The following is a 19,823-nucleotide window of genomic DNA, read 5'->3' as shown; positions in this document are numbered from 1 at the left end:
GCACAAGCATTTTTACCAATTAATTTTAAGTGTTAGCTTTTAAATTTATATATGGTAACTAATTATTCGACAAGAATTTCATAAAAAACTTTTTCTTAATAAACAGTAATAGACATGAGCATAAATATCTAGCATACCAGGGTAGTAAAATTTTTAACAGTATTTCAAATGACTAAAAAATTAGGTTCATTTTGTAAGGTAGTAAGTCGATCTCAAAGACTTTTTACTAAAAGAACAATTAAATAGATAAAGTATACATAGGTTACGATGAGATATTATTACTATAATTTTAAGGATTATACTGATAAATATTACACCTATGAATAGTCCCTGCAAAATATTTTAATTGGGTTCTGATGATATTGGTCCAGTGTAAACTGTAGCAAGTAAAGTACTATTGTACTTTATTTATATTATGGTGAATAAAACAATGTTTCTTTTATTTATGTATATTTACAAAGTTCTTAATATATTTGCTTTAAAAACTTTAAATCGTCAAGTTACCAACTAAATGCGGTTAAAAAAAGGAAACATAATAGCTAGTTTTTTATATACTTTTTTCTTATAAGATTTTATTAAAGTAAACAGCTTGAGTGTATTATTTTGTTGTTTTCTTACGTAGTTTTTCCTGATATAGTCTATCATAAAGGTAAAGAACAATTTAAAACAAGTCAATAAGCCTAAGTTATTGTTCTAAGTTACATTTATCCTGCAACTAAAATACCATTTAATTAATGTTATTTATGAAAAGCTATTCTGACTAAAATGTCTTACTGAGTTTATTTTTTATCAAGACGTTTTCTTCTTCTAACATATTTTGTTTTTGTAAAATTACGAATTCTTAATGCTATAAAGGATTGTTTCTTGTTTGTTTTATACAAAAAAGATAATTTAAATAGTTGGTTTGGTGTATAGCTCGATGATATAAAGGTTTTTCAAAATACCAGGTTCTTTAACCGAAATAATTGAGCGTTGATTTTTTATCGTGTTCAACAAACTAATAATAACGACTTTGGTTTTAAGTTATTTAACTTCAGTTAAATATTAAACTAAAGATTTATTAAGATTTACTAATTAAGATTTTTTTGTGAAATTTTATGATTAAATATATCGTAGAATATAAATTTGTAACAGCCTATTATTTTTTAACACACGTTTAAAAATATAGTTGGTAAATAGTTTTTGTCAATTATTAGTACACGCGGTGAACTCTCAATTAGATTTTTTATTAAGTTTAATGATGAAACACCAAGACTCTTATAAAATTAGACTCTAAAGCAAAGCTCGGTAGATATTTTGTAGTTGCGGGCTAAATTTCAAAAATAAACACATTCGCAGGCAACAAATATAGTTCTAGTCCAGGGGTCGGTTGGGTTTTACAAGTCAAATTTCTTTTAAAACCTTGCTCGCAAGCCGCACTCCATAAAAAAATATTCTGTGACCCGCAGTTATATCATTAAATTTGTACTAATAAAATTAAAAATACTTTTTAAACCAAAAATATGATAAAGTAAGCAATAGTGAAGTACTGTTTATATGTTGTAATTGATTATAAATAGAAAAATAAGCGCTTAAAATTAAAATCCAAGGACCTGATGTACAACTTACTTCGGTTATCGACTAGGATACAATTTAATGTCATGTCCATGTTATAAGTTATTATTAAATTTAGAGCCTCATTGTACGCTTTTACCAGAAAAATAATGCTTACTAATAAAAGATTTGTACTAATAACCTTAGAAATACTCTTTAAACCAAAAATATTATAAAATAAGCAATAGTAGAGTACTAGTTATATATTGTTATTGATTATTAAAGAAAAGTTTGCTAACGAAATTTGCTAACGAAAAGTTTGCTAATAAAAGTGTGCACGACAATTCAAGTTCATACATCTAAATTTTGATAATCTAGATTTATTGTACTTTATCTTTTTTAAAAGATAAACTTTCGATAATTTTTATTATCATAATCTTTTATCTAGATATGCATGAACATTTTTAAATCTTAGTTGTTTCTAAGATATGGCTTAAAGAAGTTTTAAAAGTTACAACAATATTACTACTTTAAGTAATATAAAGTTTATATTTAACTAGTAACTTTAAAAGAAAATTTTAACCGTCTAAATTTTATAATTATATCTACAGGAAATTTTTTTAGAATTTAATGTTTTTTTTGAGATGTTACTCCTCTAATTAAAAAAAAAGTTTTTATGATCAGAATTTGAGTTTTTATTTAACTAAAGATCCGAGCAAAAAAATTTCGTTGAAGTATAACAACAACAACTCAAAAAGTATTCAAACTGTTAAAAATATAAGTTTAACAAACAAATCATTAAAACTATACCAAAATAGTATTCAACTCAATTATAAAATTATCTAACTTTCTGAAATTTTATAAAAATTTTGTACCGAGACAAAATTTTCTTAAAAACAGATCTATATAAATAAAGCTTTATTAATTATTGCTCTTTAAAAAATTTAATTTGTTTGCTCCCTATTCGTCAAGACTAGTCGCAAGATGATCTAAGTGTAAACAATAACACTAATTTTATGAAATCAATGCCGCAGTTTAAAGAAATTTTACTTACAAACCAAAATATAACTATTTTTCAAAGACGTTTATCAGATAGATTTGCATTTTATCTTATCTTAATATATATTTTATAATTAGCTTTCATAAATAGTAAAGATTTATGTAATGGTTTATTGAGCACATTTTAATGATCTACTTTGTGTAGTATATTAAGGTTTTAAAACCAATAAAGCTAACTGAAAGTTTAAGTCAGATTTTTCGACGTACATCCTTTTATAGTAAAGAATTATATTTATAATTTAGATATACAACAGAGAGTGAATTTATAAAACTTTTTTACCAAAAACCGTTTTACTTATTGAACATTTAAAATTTAAATAATAAAAATACATTGTTAAATATTTTAAATACTTTCTCCTTTATATGTTTGTTTTATATAATATTGTTTTGTTGAAAAGTTTTAGTCATTAAATAATGCTTACCAACTTACTGAAAAAAAAGTTTTAAATGTTTTTATAAAAATTTTTTGACAACTTTACATTCAATAACTTCAAACTATAATAAGACAGGGGTCGGCAACCTTTTATAAGTAACGGGACAATTTTTCTTAGCAGCAATGTATATAAGATATATTCTGTGGTTCTCATTCAATCAAAATAATAAATGTGACCGATGAAAAAAAATAGTTTAAACTAAAAATATAATAAAATGTGCAATAACAAAGCACTAGTCATGGACAAGACGTTAGACTTTATCCAAGAAGTGTAGGACTCGATAATCGAAATATTTTTTTGTACACTAGGTCTTTGGACCAAAGTGAGCGTTTTTATTTTATTTTTTCAATAAACTAATACTAGTATCTACTACTTATAAAATTTAGAACCTTGATCTTAGTTTTCACACAAAAGCTTTTTTATTGTTTATAATAAGTAAAATTTCACCTATATCGCAAGCTACATATCACTACTTAGAATTAGGTTCTAAATCAGTAGTAGGTTTTAGTTAGAATTTCAGCATAGAAGCTTTTCATTGTTTATAATAAGTAAAGTTTTACCTTTATCGCAAGCTACATATCATTTATTTGCAGGATGAATTTGGTCCGCATTTTGCCAATTCGTAGAATAGTTTTTGATTTTTAAATGTTTTTTCTATAAAATTATATACTCGGAATTTTTTGTTTTTATTTTTAGGTATTTTAAAAATGTCTTTAACAATTAATTTACGTGCAGCTTAAATAGTGTAACAACTTTAAAGTTATTATTTATATATAATGTCATTAATCACCAAAGATTTACATAATGAGTTACTTTTTTTTGATAACTTGGAATTTTTAACTTAAATTTTTGATATTTTTAAAAGTTAGTCAAAGTGCACACAATTTTTGAAATAAACAAAAAGATAAAGTTTAATTAAAACATTTATTAGATCGTGTTTCAGAAAAAAAAACTATTAAATTTTTATAATACTGAAAAGATTTTCTAGACTTATGTCTATCAGAACAAAAGACAATATTTATCATTGAGTTTTAATAACCACATATGGATCATTACACAAAACTTTCTTCACTGACCTTTATAAAAGAAAAAAAGACTAGCTGTGACACTAATACTCAGATTAAAGCTAGTAATAATTTGACCATTTATGTTATAGTTTTAACGTTCCAGGAAGTTCATAATTATTTCAAATTTATAATATAATTAAAAAAAAATTAATCATTTGAGGAAACGACGGAAAAAACATAAAATATGTATTATAATGTTAACTTAACAAAAGAACACTACTAACGACCCACAAATTTGTAAAAGTATATTACTACAAAGCTTCAAGATAAACTTTTACTTTTCTCATTTCAACCATTATAACGTATTATATATTTTAAGGATCTTTGTATACATTGTTAGAAAGAAAAAGTTTTAGGTTTTCTTTTCATTTGATATCCGGTTGAAAAAATAGTTTTATAACTATGTTGTTGAAAAATTAAATGTTTCTTACATTTTAAGAATAGAAAAATATTTGGTCAGTTTAGATCGTTAATCGTTTTGTTTTTTATTTCAAAATGTTTATTAAAGAAAAATCTAATTAAAATACTAAACAACTTTATTTTAAAGATTATGTTGTTTAAACTTTATTTACAACTTTTTGAACGTTATTGTCTACTATATCTTCTGCTGCTACAGTTCTTTCATTTGCACCTTTCTTTTTTAACTGTCTCAGATATAAAATTGCAGTTATCGTTAAGCAAGCAAAAATAAACACTCCCACAGCAATTGCGACTGCTGTTAACACTCTTTTATTTGAATTTTCCGTGTTATTTTTCATTATCTCGTTTATCCAAGCGTCAAACGAAGCAACTTTTGTGTACACCACTGGCAACTCACCACATTTTTCATCTTCTATAGTTCCGGTACTTACAACCCCATGAACGTAGAATTTTTTGCTTGTTGGCTCCATGCATGTCAAAGGACCGCCTGAGTCGCCTGGACAAGCTCCGACTACTTTGTTAGAATCCCCAACACAGTATTGGCTGTCAGAATACCCTTTTGTTATGGTTTTATACTCTTTTTCACACACCGAAAGTGATATAATTTCAACAACTCCCCACTGCAAAACATCCGCTACTTCCCCTTTCTCAGTAAATCCCCACCCTGAAGCCGTGCATCTGGTGCCTTCTTTCAAGTCGTCGACGGCTCTCGCGATCGGCTGCACAAACTCATCGAAAGTCAGTTTTTCGGAAAGCTTTATAAGAGCGATGTCATGCCCTACTTTGCCATCTATGTCATAAAGCTCGTGCTGGAACCATTTAGTTGAATTTAGAACTTTTCTGCCAACACTTCCTTTTTTCTCTGATGCGTAAATATCTCCAACAATTACGTTCAGCACAAACTTACCGAGATCCTCATCCAAACAATGAGCTGCCGTCAAAACCCACTCCTCGTTCAATATGGACCCGCTGCAGTAAATAGTAAAGTTCCTCTCAAAAAAGTTTTTGATCAACACTTGATGAGGAAATTGTTTGGAAACTGCGTCTTTACCGTTTGCCACTCTTTCATCTTCTTGACCTTTTGATATATTTATAAGTAAAATAGTAATAAGAAATAACGAACGAAAACACAGCATCGTTTATATAAATATGCTTTAAAACAGAAAACTTTTGTGTAGTTACTGTAATGACAAACTACTGTGATAAAAACGTATAAAATCGGAAAAGTGGTTAATTGTATTTTAGCTTATGTTGATTGTTACATCATTTATTTCGATTTATTGTAAAAAAAAAGTTAATTTATTTTAGTAATGGAACTAAAAAGTTAATCGATATTTAGCTAAATTATTTTCTTATCTTAAAAAATAAACTTTCATTATCAACCGTTTGTTTCCTAATGCTATAGTTCCCTTGTTTGTTATTTTCCTGCTTTTATATACACTTATAGCTTGAAACTATTTTAATTAATTATTAAGAAAGTGTTTAGGGCATTTATTTATGTTTTGGACTAATTAAAAATTATCAAAAACTTTGATGTACCGCTAGAGTCTTTTTTAAAATCGCATCATTAGCTTACTTATTAGACTAGATATTACACGGTCTATAAACAGATTTAATTTAATATAACAAAAATAAATATAAAGACAAAAAAGATAACAAACCAAATGTTTGAAAGTTCTTATCTATACTTTTTTATTATAAATTTTTCAGTCTTTTATGTGTCAGTTATACAAAAAGAAAACTTAATAAGAATTAAAAATCAGCTTGAAATAGAATAAACTTTAAATACATACTGATGTTCAGTTTAAATAACATAAATTCATTTGATTTTTTAGATTTGTTTATTGACCTTTATAAAAGAGCTCTTTGAGAAAAACTCAATTAATAAAATAGTTCTTAGAAAAAAAACTTTTAACAAAATATTGTGTGTTTTGCATTTTTTTAATTTTGCTAATGTGTAAAAATATTTTTAAAAGAGCCTGAATTAACTAAATAATTTTAGTTTTGAATGGCAACAACGCTTCTTTTGCTTTATTCTAATTTAAATTTTCTTAGGTTATTGTTAATTTTTTAAATATGTAACAAAAAGTAGTTTATATACGATAACAATGAAACTTTAAGTCTATAACAATAGTTTTATTTAAAAGACTATGCAGTCTCAAAGAAAATTATGTTTTAGTATCGTTAAAAAAACCCATGTATAATATTTGTAAAAAAGAAAGTGAATCTGATTTTGAAAATTAAAGTTTTTTGTACTAAGAATCCAAAACAAAAATTAACAACGGATATTAGATTAGTTAAAGCTAAAGTAAGTTAATTTATTTACCAATAAAATAATTGCACAAGAGTTGATTTATTTAAGTACATGTTTTTTTTCGTTTTAAAATGTCTAAAAAATTTACAACAAAATATAAGATGTTTTTAAACTTATTTTGTCTTTGTGTAAAATTTGATTACGAAAATACCATTATACCAAATTAACGTTTTGGAATACTGACGATACACTTATATAACTTAATTTTTCTAATAAATAGTTTACCAATATGAGTTTTGTAGCCTCACTTTTGTTGGATAAGTACTGATATGTATTTATATTAAATAGATAGACTGGTATTTAACTATATTATGTAAAGTTTTTTTTCTGATATACATAACGGGCGACAGTTTAAATAAATAATTCATTTAAACAAAACTATTGTGAACCTACTTTAAATTCCAAAGGAAAAATGAATTGTGGTATAATATCAGTTAACAAGTATTTGTATCGTAATTAGTGACTCACTCGTAAAGCCTAGTGGGTACATTTTATGAGAAACGTTACCACTATACAATTTGAAAAAAATTAATTTCATGCATCTCAAATTTTGATAATTTAGATTGTTTGTTCTTTATCTTTTTTAGAAAATAAACTCTCGATTATCATTTATTATCATAATCTTTTTTTTTAGATATGCATGAAAATATTTGAATCTTAGTTGTTTTTAAGATATGGCTTAAAGAAGTTTTCAAAGTTACTATAATATTAATCCGTTAAAACATAGAAACATGTTTTAGTGCAGGGATCGGCAAACTGCGGCTGCGGCCCGCGAGCACGTTTTTTTTTGAATGGTATGCGGCCCGCGAAAGAAATTTTTGTGGCCCGCCAGAATGTTAATGTGGCTCGCTGAGCAACAATATGTTTTAAGTTAAATTTCTACCGGTAATTTGGTTTTGTTTTATTTCGTTTTAAGTTCATGTATAAAATTTTTAAATAATAAAAAGACTTTACTGTATTAGCTTAAAAATGTGAAAAAAAAGGTTAGCTTTCTAACAGGGTATTTTATCATTTTTATAATAGCTTTCTTCTTACAACAGCAAGTAATTATATGAAAAAAGAGTGTAAAGAGTGCTTAGATTTAGTAAGTCAGTTATATAATAGCTACTTAGTAAATAAACCAAATGCAAATGTTTTTCATTTTGCACAAAAGTAATGCACAGTAACTAAATAAAAAAGCATTTCTTTACAGTTTAAGTATTCATTTTAAATGTATTTTATACCCAATTATATTTTATAGATGTATTATTACTAAATATTATATTTAAGTGTACACAAATACATTTAATATAAAATAATAATAAGAAATAAGGTTTATTTGATTTTGGTTTTAACACGTTTCGATTTTTTACTAGTTTTTTTCACTTAAAATTAATTCCAATGCACACAAGTGTACAAAGATGCTCATATTTTTAACCACTTTTTATTTACTGCTTAAGTTAGATTGAGTTTAGTTTATGCATAAATGTCTAACATTATTATATCTAAATGTAATTTCTAAGTGTGTTCAGAAACATTTAAAACAATATATATGACATAAATGAAAATAGTTTTTGTTATGTACACATTTTTATTTTTCAAACAATGTTTTTAGGCAGTTGAAGTTAATTGTTATGCATTGCATACTAATATAAACAATTGCTGTTTTTTGAAACTACCAATTTAATACAAGGTAGATTTAAGGATGGTAAGTTTATTAAGTTTGTACATTGTGAATCAAATAAGTTCAAATTCAATTTTATAAATAATTAAACATTGCTACAAACTCGGACTATGACCATTTGAAGACTTTAAATCTTAGGCCAATTTAGTCTTTTTTTCAGTTATTTACTTGAATTGCTTTCTGTATACGAAAATATCAGGCTAGTTTTTTATCACTAAGGCTGGCTTTTTTTCTTTAAAGAGTGGCAAATTAAATTTATGATGTATGTTTTGGTCAATACACAGTGTTGGTTTGAATTATAATATGTGTTAAGTTTTAAATCTTGCAGCTGATACAATTTAAAGTACTGTTTATACTAATGTATATAAGTGTGAATAATCAGTGTTGCCAAAAAACTTGAGTCCCGGTAAATCTTGGAATCTGAAAATTTATACTTAAATAATCTGAAAAAAGTTTGAATTTGGGAATTTTTGAAAAACCTGGAATTTCAAACAATTTTTACATGTAAAGTAATGAAATTTTGATTTGAAACAAAAATTTACCATATAAATATTTTTATTAAAACCACATTTAAAGTAGCTTAAGAGCATCTTTTCAAAATTGATATTATGTTTAAAAGATTTATTTTAACTTTTATTTAATTTTATACTGAAAACAGAAGAAAAAATTTGTACTTTCACAAACTTTATATTGGTGCATTGCACCTTTGCTTTTAAAATCTATTTACCTATTGCTGTGCTTTGCATTGAAACTAAACCTAAAAATTCTTCTAAAGTTTTAAAATTAGTATAAACAACTCAAATAAAAATTCTCAGATAACAATATATGTTTTATCAGTGCTCTCATCTTAACAGATTGATTAAAGTCCTAATTTGATTTATGCTGCTTTATAATCTTCAGGCATTTCTTAAACACGACTTTTGTTGTCAGTAAAGAAATAAACAAAAATCTTATGCTACCGTCAACATAAATTCTTTTAGAAAATTAAAATTCTAAACGGTGTCGCTATCCAAGGTTTCTACTTATTAACTTTTATAGGCCTGATTTATAACGCAACGTGCGCTCTAACTTGTAAAGTAGATGCCCCAAGATAACGCTTAAATTATAGTTGACTTAAATAAACTAATATGACTTACTTACTATTTACTTAAGGTTTAATAAATCCGTTACTTATACTAATTTAAACTTAGTTCGAATCTGTGATAATGATTATATTTACAATGAATTTGCGAAACGAAAAGATGATAAAATACTGCACAACATTACACTAATAAATCAAATTATCAATTCTTTTAAAAGACGACAATACTCGAATCAAAGAAACTAAAAACTAAATGTTTAAACCAAACTCAAAAAGTGTTCTAAAATCAACTCGACAACAAGATTGAAGCAGCGAAAAGCTGCACTGACTTCAGTCTGCTGCAATGCAGTAGAAACTAAAAAGTCAAAATTACGCGCGATTGTTGAATTTATACTCGCTTGAGAGAAAAGAAGAAATTAAAAAAGAGACAATTACCACTAGAGTGGCACAACGGTATCTTCTTTTTAGTAATTAGTTTTGCTACCTTATAACTTGCCTTAACTTTTTCTTCAATCAGTCTGTAGGTACTGAAGATAATCATGTGCTTTGTTGGAACTGACTTAAGCGATTTGCTTTTTTTTTCGTTTCTTGCAATAACTCCTAAATAACGTTTTTCAATGCTTATAGCTCGTCTTATATTTCACATTTACTCTTTTCAAATGCAAGATTTTTATTGCAGATAAAGAATTGCTATAATTCTTAATAAAAAAAATAGTTATTCTTCTTCATTAAAGGCTTAATAAGCTTTTATACTTTTGTTAAAAGTGTTTAATAAACCGTAATTGTCCATTGAAATTGACTTTCAATACTTTTTTTTTGATTTATATTTAATTCACTGTTAATAAACTTCGTTATTTCTTTATTTTGTGAACTTTCTTTTAAACAGGGTTGCCAAACAAGCAGGCTAGTTTAAAAGTTTGAAGAATACAGACTAGGTTAAACCTGTTTAAGACATTTTTTAAGACTCAGGTGTGTGTGGAACTTTTATTTTAAACACTTTGAATTCTCAGAATAGTTTTTACAGCCGTAATGTAGTTTACTAATTGTAATTTTCTTTCTTTTCTTCTTACATATTGTGTACTTTTTTATAATGATGATATTTCAATTAGGTATTTAAACTTGATTAACACTAAGTTTTATGCTTTTTCAACTTTTAATTAACTTGGCTGGTTTGATATAACTTAGAAATTTTGCTGTTAAAGTGGCAACCATGTTAAATACTAATTAATTACTAATAAGGTATTTTATTAAAGTATTTGAGAGTTAATCATGTCAAAAATTAGATTTAGATTTTTACATAACAAATAGGTATTAGATTTATTTAGTTAATTAATGACTGAATTTTTTAAAGAGTGTAAACTATTTTAGACGCAAATTTATTTTTTTTAATAAATATTTTTAGAAACATGAAAAAAGGGTTAATAGTACAAACAAGGTATAAAAGTTACCTCTAAAATATTTTTAAGCTCGAATTTTTATACAGAGTTAGGTAATAAGTAAAATTACAAAATATTAAGTTTAACCTATTAGTCTTTAAGAAAGTACATAGTTTATTAAGACTTAAGTACATTAGTCAATGTAAATTTTATTCTATAAAGTATTTATAGTTTAAGTAGACATTCTCTGTATATCTAAAAGTAATTTGAAATATCAAATTGAATAAAAGTAAAACTTTCTCTTGTAAGACTAAAAGCAAAATATTATTCAAATGTCACTAAAACTAAAACTGCGGCCCGCAAAGACTTTGAAAACTTGAAATTTGGTCCGCGAGCACCAACTGCCTGCCGACCCCTGTTTTAGTGTATTGAAAAAAAAAGATACTGTATAATTTGTAATTATTACCTTAACTCTAATACCGAAATTTTTTTGCTCGGATCTTTAATTACATAAAAATTCAAACTTCGACCTATAAACTCTTTTTTTTTTAATTAAAGAAGTAACATCTCAAAAAAAAACATTAAATTCCAAAAAAAGTACCTGTAGATATAATTTATAAAATTTGGACGGTTAAAATTTTCTTTTTAAAGTTACTAGTTTAATAGGAAATTTATAATTAATTAATAAATTTCCTATTAAACTAGTAACTTTAAAAAGAAAATTTTAACCGTCCAAATTTTATAAATTATATCTACAGGTACTTTTTTTGGAGTTTAATGTTTTTTTTTGAGATGTTACTTCTTTAATTAAAAAAAAAGAGTTTATAGGTCGAAGTTTGAATTTTTATGTAATTAAAGATCCGAGCAAAAAAATTTCGTTGAAGTGTAACAACAACAATTCAAAAAGGATTCAAATTGTTAAAGATAGAAGTTTAACAAACAAATCATTAAAACTATACCAAAATAGTATTCAAGTCAATTATAAAACTATCTAGCTTTCTGAATTTTTATAACAACTTTTTACCAAGACAAAATTTTCTTTAAAACAGATATATCATAAATAAAGCTTTATTAATTATTGCTCTTTAAAAAAATATTTATTTGCTCGCTATTCGTCAAGACTAGTCGCAAGATGATCTAAATGTAAACAATAACACTAATATTATGAAATCAATGCCGCAGTTTGAAAATAATTATACTTACAAACCTAAATATAACTATTTTATCAGATAGGTTTGCATTTTATCTTATCTTAAAATAAATTTCATAGTTAGCTTTCATAAATAATAAACATTTTTACAATGGTTTATTGAGCACATTTTAATGATCTACTTTGTGTAGTATGTTAAGGTTTTAAAACCAATAAAGCTAACTGAAAGTCAGATTTTTCGACGTACATCCTTTATACATTAAAGAATTATATCTATAGTTTAGATATACTATAGAGAGTGAAATTATAAAACATTTTTACCAAAAACCGTTTTACTTATTAAACATTTAAAAAATTTAAATAATAAAAATACATTGTTAAATATTTTAAAAGTTTGAAATCTATTTTTACTATCTTTTTCCTTTATATGTTTGTTTTATATAGTATTGTTTTGCTGAAAAGCTTTAGTCATTAAATACTGCTTACCAACTTACTTAAAAAAAAGTTTTAAATTTTTTTATAAAATTTTTTAGACAACTCAAAATTCAATAACTTCAAATCATAATAAGACAGGGGTCGGCAACCTTTTATAAGTAACGGGAGAAATTTTCTTAGCCGCAATGTATATAAGATATATTCTATGGATCGGATTAAATAAAAATAAATAAAGTGGTCAATGAAACAAAAATAGTTTAAACTAAAAATGTAATAAAATATGCAATAATAAAGCACTAGTCCTGGACAAGACGTTAGACTTTATCCAAGAAGTATAGGACTCGATAATCAGAAGTTTTTTTTGTACACTAGATCTTTGGACTAAAATTTATGCGGGCATTTTTTTTCAATAAACTAATACAATATCTACTACTTATCAAATTTAGAACCTAATTCAAAGTTTTTACCACGAGAGCTTTTCAATTGTTTATAATAAGTAAAATTTTACCTATATCGCAAACTACAGATCATTACTTTGCAGGCCGAATTTTGTCTGCAGTTTGCCAATTTCTAGAATAGTATTTGATTTTTAAATGCTGTGAAGTAGCTTCAATATTTTCTTTTTCTTATATACTTTGTTATTATCTTTTCTAGTTTTAGGTATTTTTTAAATGTCTATAAAAGTTAATTTACGTGCAGCTTTAATGGTGTAACAACATTTAGATTATTATTTATATTTAATGATAATAATCATTGAAGACTTACATAATGAGTTACTATTTTTTAGATAACCAAGAACTTTTAACTTGCACTTTTTAATATTTATAAAAGTTATTAAAGTGCGCACAATTTTTGAAATTAAATAAAGATAAAGTTTACTTAAATAATTTAAAAATTGTTTTTCAGAAAAACAATTAAATTCTTATAATAGTGAAAAAATTTTATAGACTTATATATTTGTCTTATATGATTTTATATATTTGTCTATCAGAACAAAAAAAAAGTTTTATAGACTTATATATAGACTTATATAATTTTATATATTTGTCTATCAGAACAAAAAAAAAGTTTTTTCTCTGAGATCTGATAACCGAATATGAATCATTACACAAAACTTTCTTCACTGACCTTTATTAAAGAAAAAAAAGACTAGCTGTGACACTAATACTCAGATTAAAGCTAGTGATAATTTGACCATTTATTTATTTTTTTTAGAAAAATATCAAACGTTGTTAAGTTTAATAGTCTCATTTTTCATAGAGCTTTTCGTTTGATAGTTTAAATTTTTCTTCTTTTTCAAATTTAGCTCATTATAATTTTGATTTTGTTTGGGTATGCAACTCGATGACCGATAGGTCTTTTTGCTATCCAGGTCATTGAACCAAAAATTTTTGAGCAAATTTTGTTTTTGTTTTTGTTCAATAAACTACAATAACTACATATATATCATAGTTTTAACGTCCCAGGAAGTTCTTAAATTATTTTAAATTTATAATAAAATAAAACAATTTTTTATTCACTTGGGGAAACAACTGAAAAAACATAAAATATGTATTATAATGTTAACCTAACAAAAGAACACTACTAACGACCCACGAATTTGTAAAAGTATATTACTACAAAGCTTCAAGAAAAACTTTTATTTTTCGCAGTTCAACCATTGTAACGTATTATATATTTTAAGGATTTTTGTATACATTGTTAAAATAAAAAAGTTTTAGTTTTCCTTTTCATTTGACACCCGGTTAAAAAGCAGTTTTATAGTTATATTAATTATAGAAATAGTTTTATACATAAAATTAAATGTTTCTTACATTTTGAGAATAAAAAAAAAATTTGGTAAATTTAGATCGTTAATCGTTTTGTTTTTTATTTTATACTGGATATTTAAAAAAAAATAAATCTAATTAAAAAACTACACAACTTTATTTTAAAGATTATCTTGTTTAAATTTTAATTAGAACTTTTTGAACGTTATTATCTTCTATATTTTCTGCTGCTACAGTTCTGTTATTTGCACCTGTCTTTTTTAACTGTCTAAGATATAAAATTGCAGTTATCGTTAAGCACGCAAAAAGAAATACTCCCATAGCAATTGCGACTGCTGTTACAACTCTTCTATTGGAGTTATCGTTAGTAATAACCGTTAGTGTTATTTCCTTAGTGTTATTTTTCATTATCTCGTTTATCCAAGCGTCAAACGAAGCAACTTTTGTGTACACAACTGGCAACTCACCACATTCAACCTCGTCTGTAGCTCCGTAACTTAAAACCCCATGAATGTAGGCTTTTTTGCTTGTGGGCTCCATGCATGTCAAAGGACCGCCTGAGTCGCCCGGACAAGGTCCGACGATTTTGTCTGTATCCCCAACACAGTATTGGCTGTTAGCAAACTTTGTTGTTGTTTTTTTAAACACTCTTTCACACACCGAATGTGATAGAGTTTCAACAACTCCCCACTGCAAAACATCCGCTACTTCCCCTTTCTCAGTAAATCCCCACCCTGAAGCCGTGCATCTGGTACCTTCTTTCAAGTCGTCAACGGCTCTGGCGATTGGCTGCACAAACTCATCGAAAGTCAGTTTTTCGGAAAGCTTTATAAGAGCGATGTCATGCCCTTTACTGCCTTCTATGTCATAAAGCTCATGCTGGAACCATTTAGTTGAATTTAGAACTTTTCTGCCATTACTTCCCCTTTTCTCTGACACGTAAATATCTCCAACAATTGCTATCAATTCAAACTTACCGAGATCCTCACTCAAACAGTGAGCTGCCGTCAAAACCCACTCCTCGTTCAATATGGACCCGCTGCAGTAAGTAACTCCGTCTCCTCCATAAAAGTTTAGGATCAACACTTGATGAGGAAATTGTTTGGAAACTGCGTCTTTACCGTTTGCCACTCTTTCATCTTCTTGACCTTTTGATATATTTACAAGTACAATAGTAATAAGAAATAACGAACGAAAACAAAGCATTCTTAGTTTTTTTTCTCTATTACGCAAAATTTTGTGTAAGTACTGTAATGACAAACCACTGTGATAAAAACGTATAAAATCGGAAAAGTAGTTATTGTAGTCTTACACTGGTTGTAGCATAAGTTTTTACAAAAAGTTTAATTCAAAAGTTGTTTAGATCGATAAAACTGAAGTATTACTTTGTTAATTGTTACATCATTTTTTTCGATTTATTGTAAAAAAAGGGAATTTTTAATAACTGGATTAAAAAGTTAATCGATATTTAGCTAAATTCTTTTCTTATCTTAAAAATAAACTTACATTATCCACCGTTTGTTTCCTTTTACTATAGTCCCCTTGTTTGTTATTTTCCAGATTTTATATACACTTATAATTTTAAACTATTTTAATTAATTATTAAGAAAGTGTTTTGGGCATTTATTTATGTTTTGGACTAATTAAAAATTATCAAAAACTTTGATGTACCGCTGGAGTTTTTTATTTTTAATCGTTTTATTAGCTTATTTATTAGACTAGATATTACACGGTTTATAAACAGATTTAATTTAATATAACAAAAATAAATAGAAAGACAAAAATGACAACAAATCAAATTTTTTAAAGTTCTTATCTATATTTTTTTATAATAAGTTTTTCAGTCATTTATGTGTCAGTTATACTAAAAGAAAATTTAATAAGAATTAAAAAACAGCTTGGAATAGAACAAACTATAAACACATACTGATGTTTAGTTTAAACAATATGAATTTATTGACTTTTTTAGATTTATTTAATGAGACCTTTTTAGAAGAGCTCTTTGAGAAAAACTCCGCCAACAAAATAGTTATTAAAAAAAAAACTTAAAAAAAAAATGTGTGTTTTGAATTTTCTTAGTTTTACTAATGTGTAAAAACATTTGTAAAAAAGCCTGAGTTATCTAAATGGTTTTAGTTTTTAATGGCTAAAACACTTCTTTTGTTTTATTCTATTTTAAACTTTCTAAGGTTATTGTTATCTTTTAAAATATGCAACAAAAATTAGTTTATATACGATAACAATGAAACTTTAAGTCTAAAACATTAGTCTTGTTTAAAAGACTATGCAGTCGCAAAGAAAATTACATTTTAGTATCGTTAAAAAAACCCATGTATAATATTTGTAAAAAAGAAAGTGAATCTGATTTTGAAAATTAAAGTTTTTTGTACTAAGAATCCAAAACAAAAATTAGTAAGGATATTAGCTTAGTTAAAGCTAAAGTAAGTCAATTTATATACCAATAAAATAATTGGTTAAGAGTTGATTTATTTAAGTACATATTTTTTTTTAGTTTGAAAATGTCTAAAAAATATACAACAAAATATAAGATGTTTTTAAACTTATTTTGTCTCTGTGTAAAATTTGATTACGGAAATACCATTATACCAAATTAACGTTTTGGAATACTAACGATATGCACTTGTATGACTTAATTTTTCTAATAAATAGTTTACCAAAGTGGGCTTTGTAGCCCCACTTTTGTTGGAAAAGTACTGATATATTTCTATATTAAATAAATAGACTGGTATTTAATTATATTAAGTAAAGTTTATTTTTCTGATATGCATAACTGGGCGACAGTGTAAATAAATAATTCATTTAAACAAAACTATTGTGAACCTACTTTAAATTCTAAAATAAAATAAAATTGTGGTATAATATAAGTAAACAAGTATTTGTATTGTAGTTAGTGGCTCACTTGTAAAGCCTAGTGGCTACTTTATATGAGAAACGTTTGCCATGAGAGTTTGTTACACTACTGGTGCTCTTTTATTGTTGCCACTAGGAACAAAAGAAGCTAAAAAATAACAAAAAGTGGCGCCGTAGTTCAACGCAATAAAACAAAACAAACCCACGTGATGTCATTGCTTTATTCTCTTTTGTTCGTTCAACTTTGTAATTTTGCAACTATCAAGTTGACACATACATTTCGTTATGAAACGTTTGTGACATATAAAACATAAGTCGTTTCGTAAGTTTTGACAAGAGCAAATATTTACTTAAGTTGCTGATGTTATTTTGAATTTTAAGAATTCTAAATTTGTTACGAAGTAACTTAAGATAGTACTCAAAAATATAGTTTAGTTTATTTTTTTTTAATTAAATAGAAAGGTATTTTTAATTAATAATACAAGCTTTTTTCAGTAATTTGGATTATTGGTAAAAACCAACTCGGTGCTAAAGATTTTCTTCGAAAATTTAAGACAGTTACATTTTACAATAAACAACACATACTTTTATGTTTAAAAATTACAATTACCAAAAAAAAATTGAAACAATTTTTTTTAATAATTAAAAAAAAAATCCCTTAGTTTTACTTCTTTTAATTCATATTTTTCTGATACGATTTATGTTCTATTTAAAGTTATATTTGAGTTAAGTGTATCAGTTGAGTTTAATGTTACATGTTGTTATCATGATTTCGTTTTTTCGTTACTTGTATAATTAGTTCTAATGCTAAGTTACTTTTCAACAAATTTTTAAGACAGTTTATAATTTTTAAACAAATTTACAGTGTATTTAATTAAATTTATAGTAATTAACTCCAATACTGTTAACTTCATAGTACTAGTTTCTTAAAAATTTTTAAAGTAGTAATTTTAAAGAACAAATAAATTTAAATGACGGTTTTTTTTCACTGTAAGCAGCTAAGCTATACTAAGAAAACGGTAGTACAAATAACTACATAAGATTAAATGCTTATAAATTTCAAATTATTACATAATAGTATTATAATTATGTACTTTATTTATGTTTACCACTTTACCCTTAGTTGAAAAATAGAATCACTATATTTCCTAGTAAAAGTTTTTAGACTTAAATTTATTCTAGAATCTTTGCTTCTGATTTTTCTGTTCAATAGTTCGAAAAAATAAAAATAGAAGTTAAAGTTATATTTTTTTGTAACAATATCTTATTACTTATATTTGATAAAACCTACTAAACTTTTAATTGAAACAACAAAAAAAACGATTTTTACATATTTCAAGACAATAATAAAATGAATTTTAAAAAACGCCATACAAACGAGCTACTAAAAGACCCGTTTTCAACGACAAATCTGAACGATCTTCCTGGAAGAACAAATAAAAACAGCTTATTAGAATCAGGAAAAAACTTAAATGAAGAAATAAATAAAGCTGAAAACTTAGTTGGGTCTACTAAGTTATTTGTAAAATTGTTATATAAAGAAAATTTTTAATTATACAGAGCTTTACCGTTTATTTTTGTTGTTGTTAAGACTTAGTTCACTTTTTACTATAAAACTTTTTTATTAACAATGTTTGAGCTTTTCAAATTCTAACAAACTTGTTTGGGCTTGTAGAAGTTTGAGAAAATTAAAAGTAGTTGATTATTTTGTTATCTTTTTAATAAGTATGTTCAATCCAATACTATAATATTAAAATAATATATCACTTAATATTTGAAATTTAAAAACTCTACATTTATTTACATTTATCTAAAAGTGAAAGTGGAAGAACTTTGGTTACAAAGAGGACTACTGACAAAATTTTCTTTTAATTATTTTAAACTTAACTTAATACAAGTTTTGTAAAAAATCAAAACTATCAATCAGCGTATAATTTTTATTTATTTAATTAATTAACACTCTTTGCTTCATAAATAAAATATCTATGGTTTTTATCCATAGAAAAATAATTTTATAGAAAAAATATTATTTATGTATTTAAAATATTTTACCAGAAAATTTCTTACTGTGTAATACCGGGGTTGGCAGCCTTTTATAAGTATCGGGCAAGTTTTTCTAAAACAAGTTGCTTACAGGCCGCATTCTATACAAAAAAGGATTTTGTGGGCAAAAATAATTTAAAATAATTGTAGTATTCAACAAAAATAAACTTTTTTAAACGAAATATCTGATAAAATTTGCAATAATTAAGTACTTGTTTAAAGTTTTATTGTAGAGTTTTTTAAACAACTTAATTTATTGTTTTTATAAATTATGTTTTTAGCTAAAAAGCAAGCGTAGCTTGCTAGCTTTGATATATTACAACCAAAAGTTTTGATTTAATATTATATAAGAAAAAAAGTTAAGTTGTTTAAACAAAACTACGTTGTATAAAATTTAATTTTAAGAAAAATATTATACTAAAACCAAAAGTATATCATAAAATTTGTTGCACTTTGTTTGCTTAAAAGTTTGAACAAATCGAATTTAATGTTTAAAAACAAATATAATCTGAAAACTATTAAAAAAATTCTTAATACTTCGAATATAAACTTAAGTTCTTAGTTTCTAAATAAATGTATAACATTTTTATAGCACTTTTAAGTATAAC

The 19,823-nt window shown here is 25.4% G+C and overlaps 3 protein-coding genes across 5 annotated transcripts in view; 1 reads left to right on the top strand and 2 right to left on the bottom strand.

The window, feature by feature from the left end:
- Positions 1–4,650: 4,650 nt before the first annotated feature.
- On the bottom strand, positions 4,651–7,317 carry LOC145838880 (trypsin-2-like). The gene is made up of 2 exons (XM_082946501.1): positions 7,296–7,317; positions 4,651–5,591 (listed from the first exon to the last, which is right to left on the bottom strand). The coding sequence occupies exons 1-2, from the start codon at positions 7,315–7,317 to the stop codon at positions 4,651–4,653; spliced, it is 963 nt and encodes a 320-aa protein (XP_082802627.1).
- A 7,161-nt stretch (positions 7,318–14,478) lies between these two features.
- Positions 14,479–17,388, bottom strand: LOC145838879 (trypsin-2-like). Its single transcript, XM_082946500.1, has 2 exons — positions 17,379–17,388; positions 14,479–15,449 (listed from the first exon to the last, which is right to left on the bottom strand). Exons 1-2 carry the CDS (start codon positions 17,386–17,388, stop codon positions 14,479–14,481), a joined length of 981 nt encoding a protein of 326 aa, XP_082802626.1.
- A 1,127-nt stretch (positions 17,389–18,515) lies between these two features.
- LOC145838272 (uncharacterized) overlaps positions 18,516–19,823 on the top strand; it is a 6,603-nt gene continuing 5,295 nt past the window's right edge. For 2 of the 3 annotated variants that reach the window (XM_082945839.1, XM_082945841.1), the window contains exon 1: positions 18,516–18,678. In XM_082945839.1, coding sequence (XP_082801965.1) covers positions 18,524–18,678 — 155 coding nt within the window. In that variant the 5' untranslated portion in view covers positions 18,516–18,523. The remainder of the gene's footprint in view (positions 18,679–19,823) is intronic. The other variant, XM_082945840.1, reaches the window with a different exon arrangement.

Source organism: Thalia democratica, chromosome 6 (genome assembly GCF_965202585.1).
Source record: "Thalia democratica chromosome 6, ktThaDemo2.hap1.1, whole genome shotgun sequence".
Taxonomy (NCBI): domain Eukaryota; kingdom Metazoa; phylum Chordata; class Thaliacea; order Salpida; family Salpidae; genus Thalia; species Thalia democratica.
This window is presented reverse-complemented; position numbering and strand designations above follow the sequence as displayed.

Excerpts from the sequence above, each read along its gene's own strand:
- LOC145838880 (XM_082946501.1), bottom strand. The coding sequence starts at position 7,317 with ATGTACCCACTAGGCTTTACGA. Across the intron at positions 5,592-7,295 it reads GTACCCACTAGGCTTTACGA|GTCAAGAAGATGAAAGAGTG; the intron begins GTGAGTCACTAA and ends ATATATCAAAAG.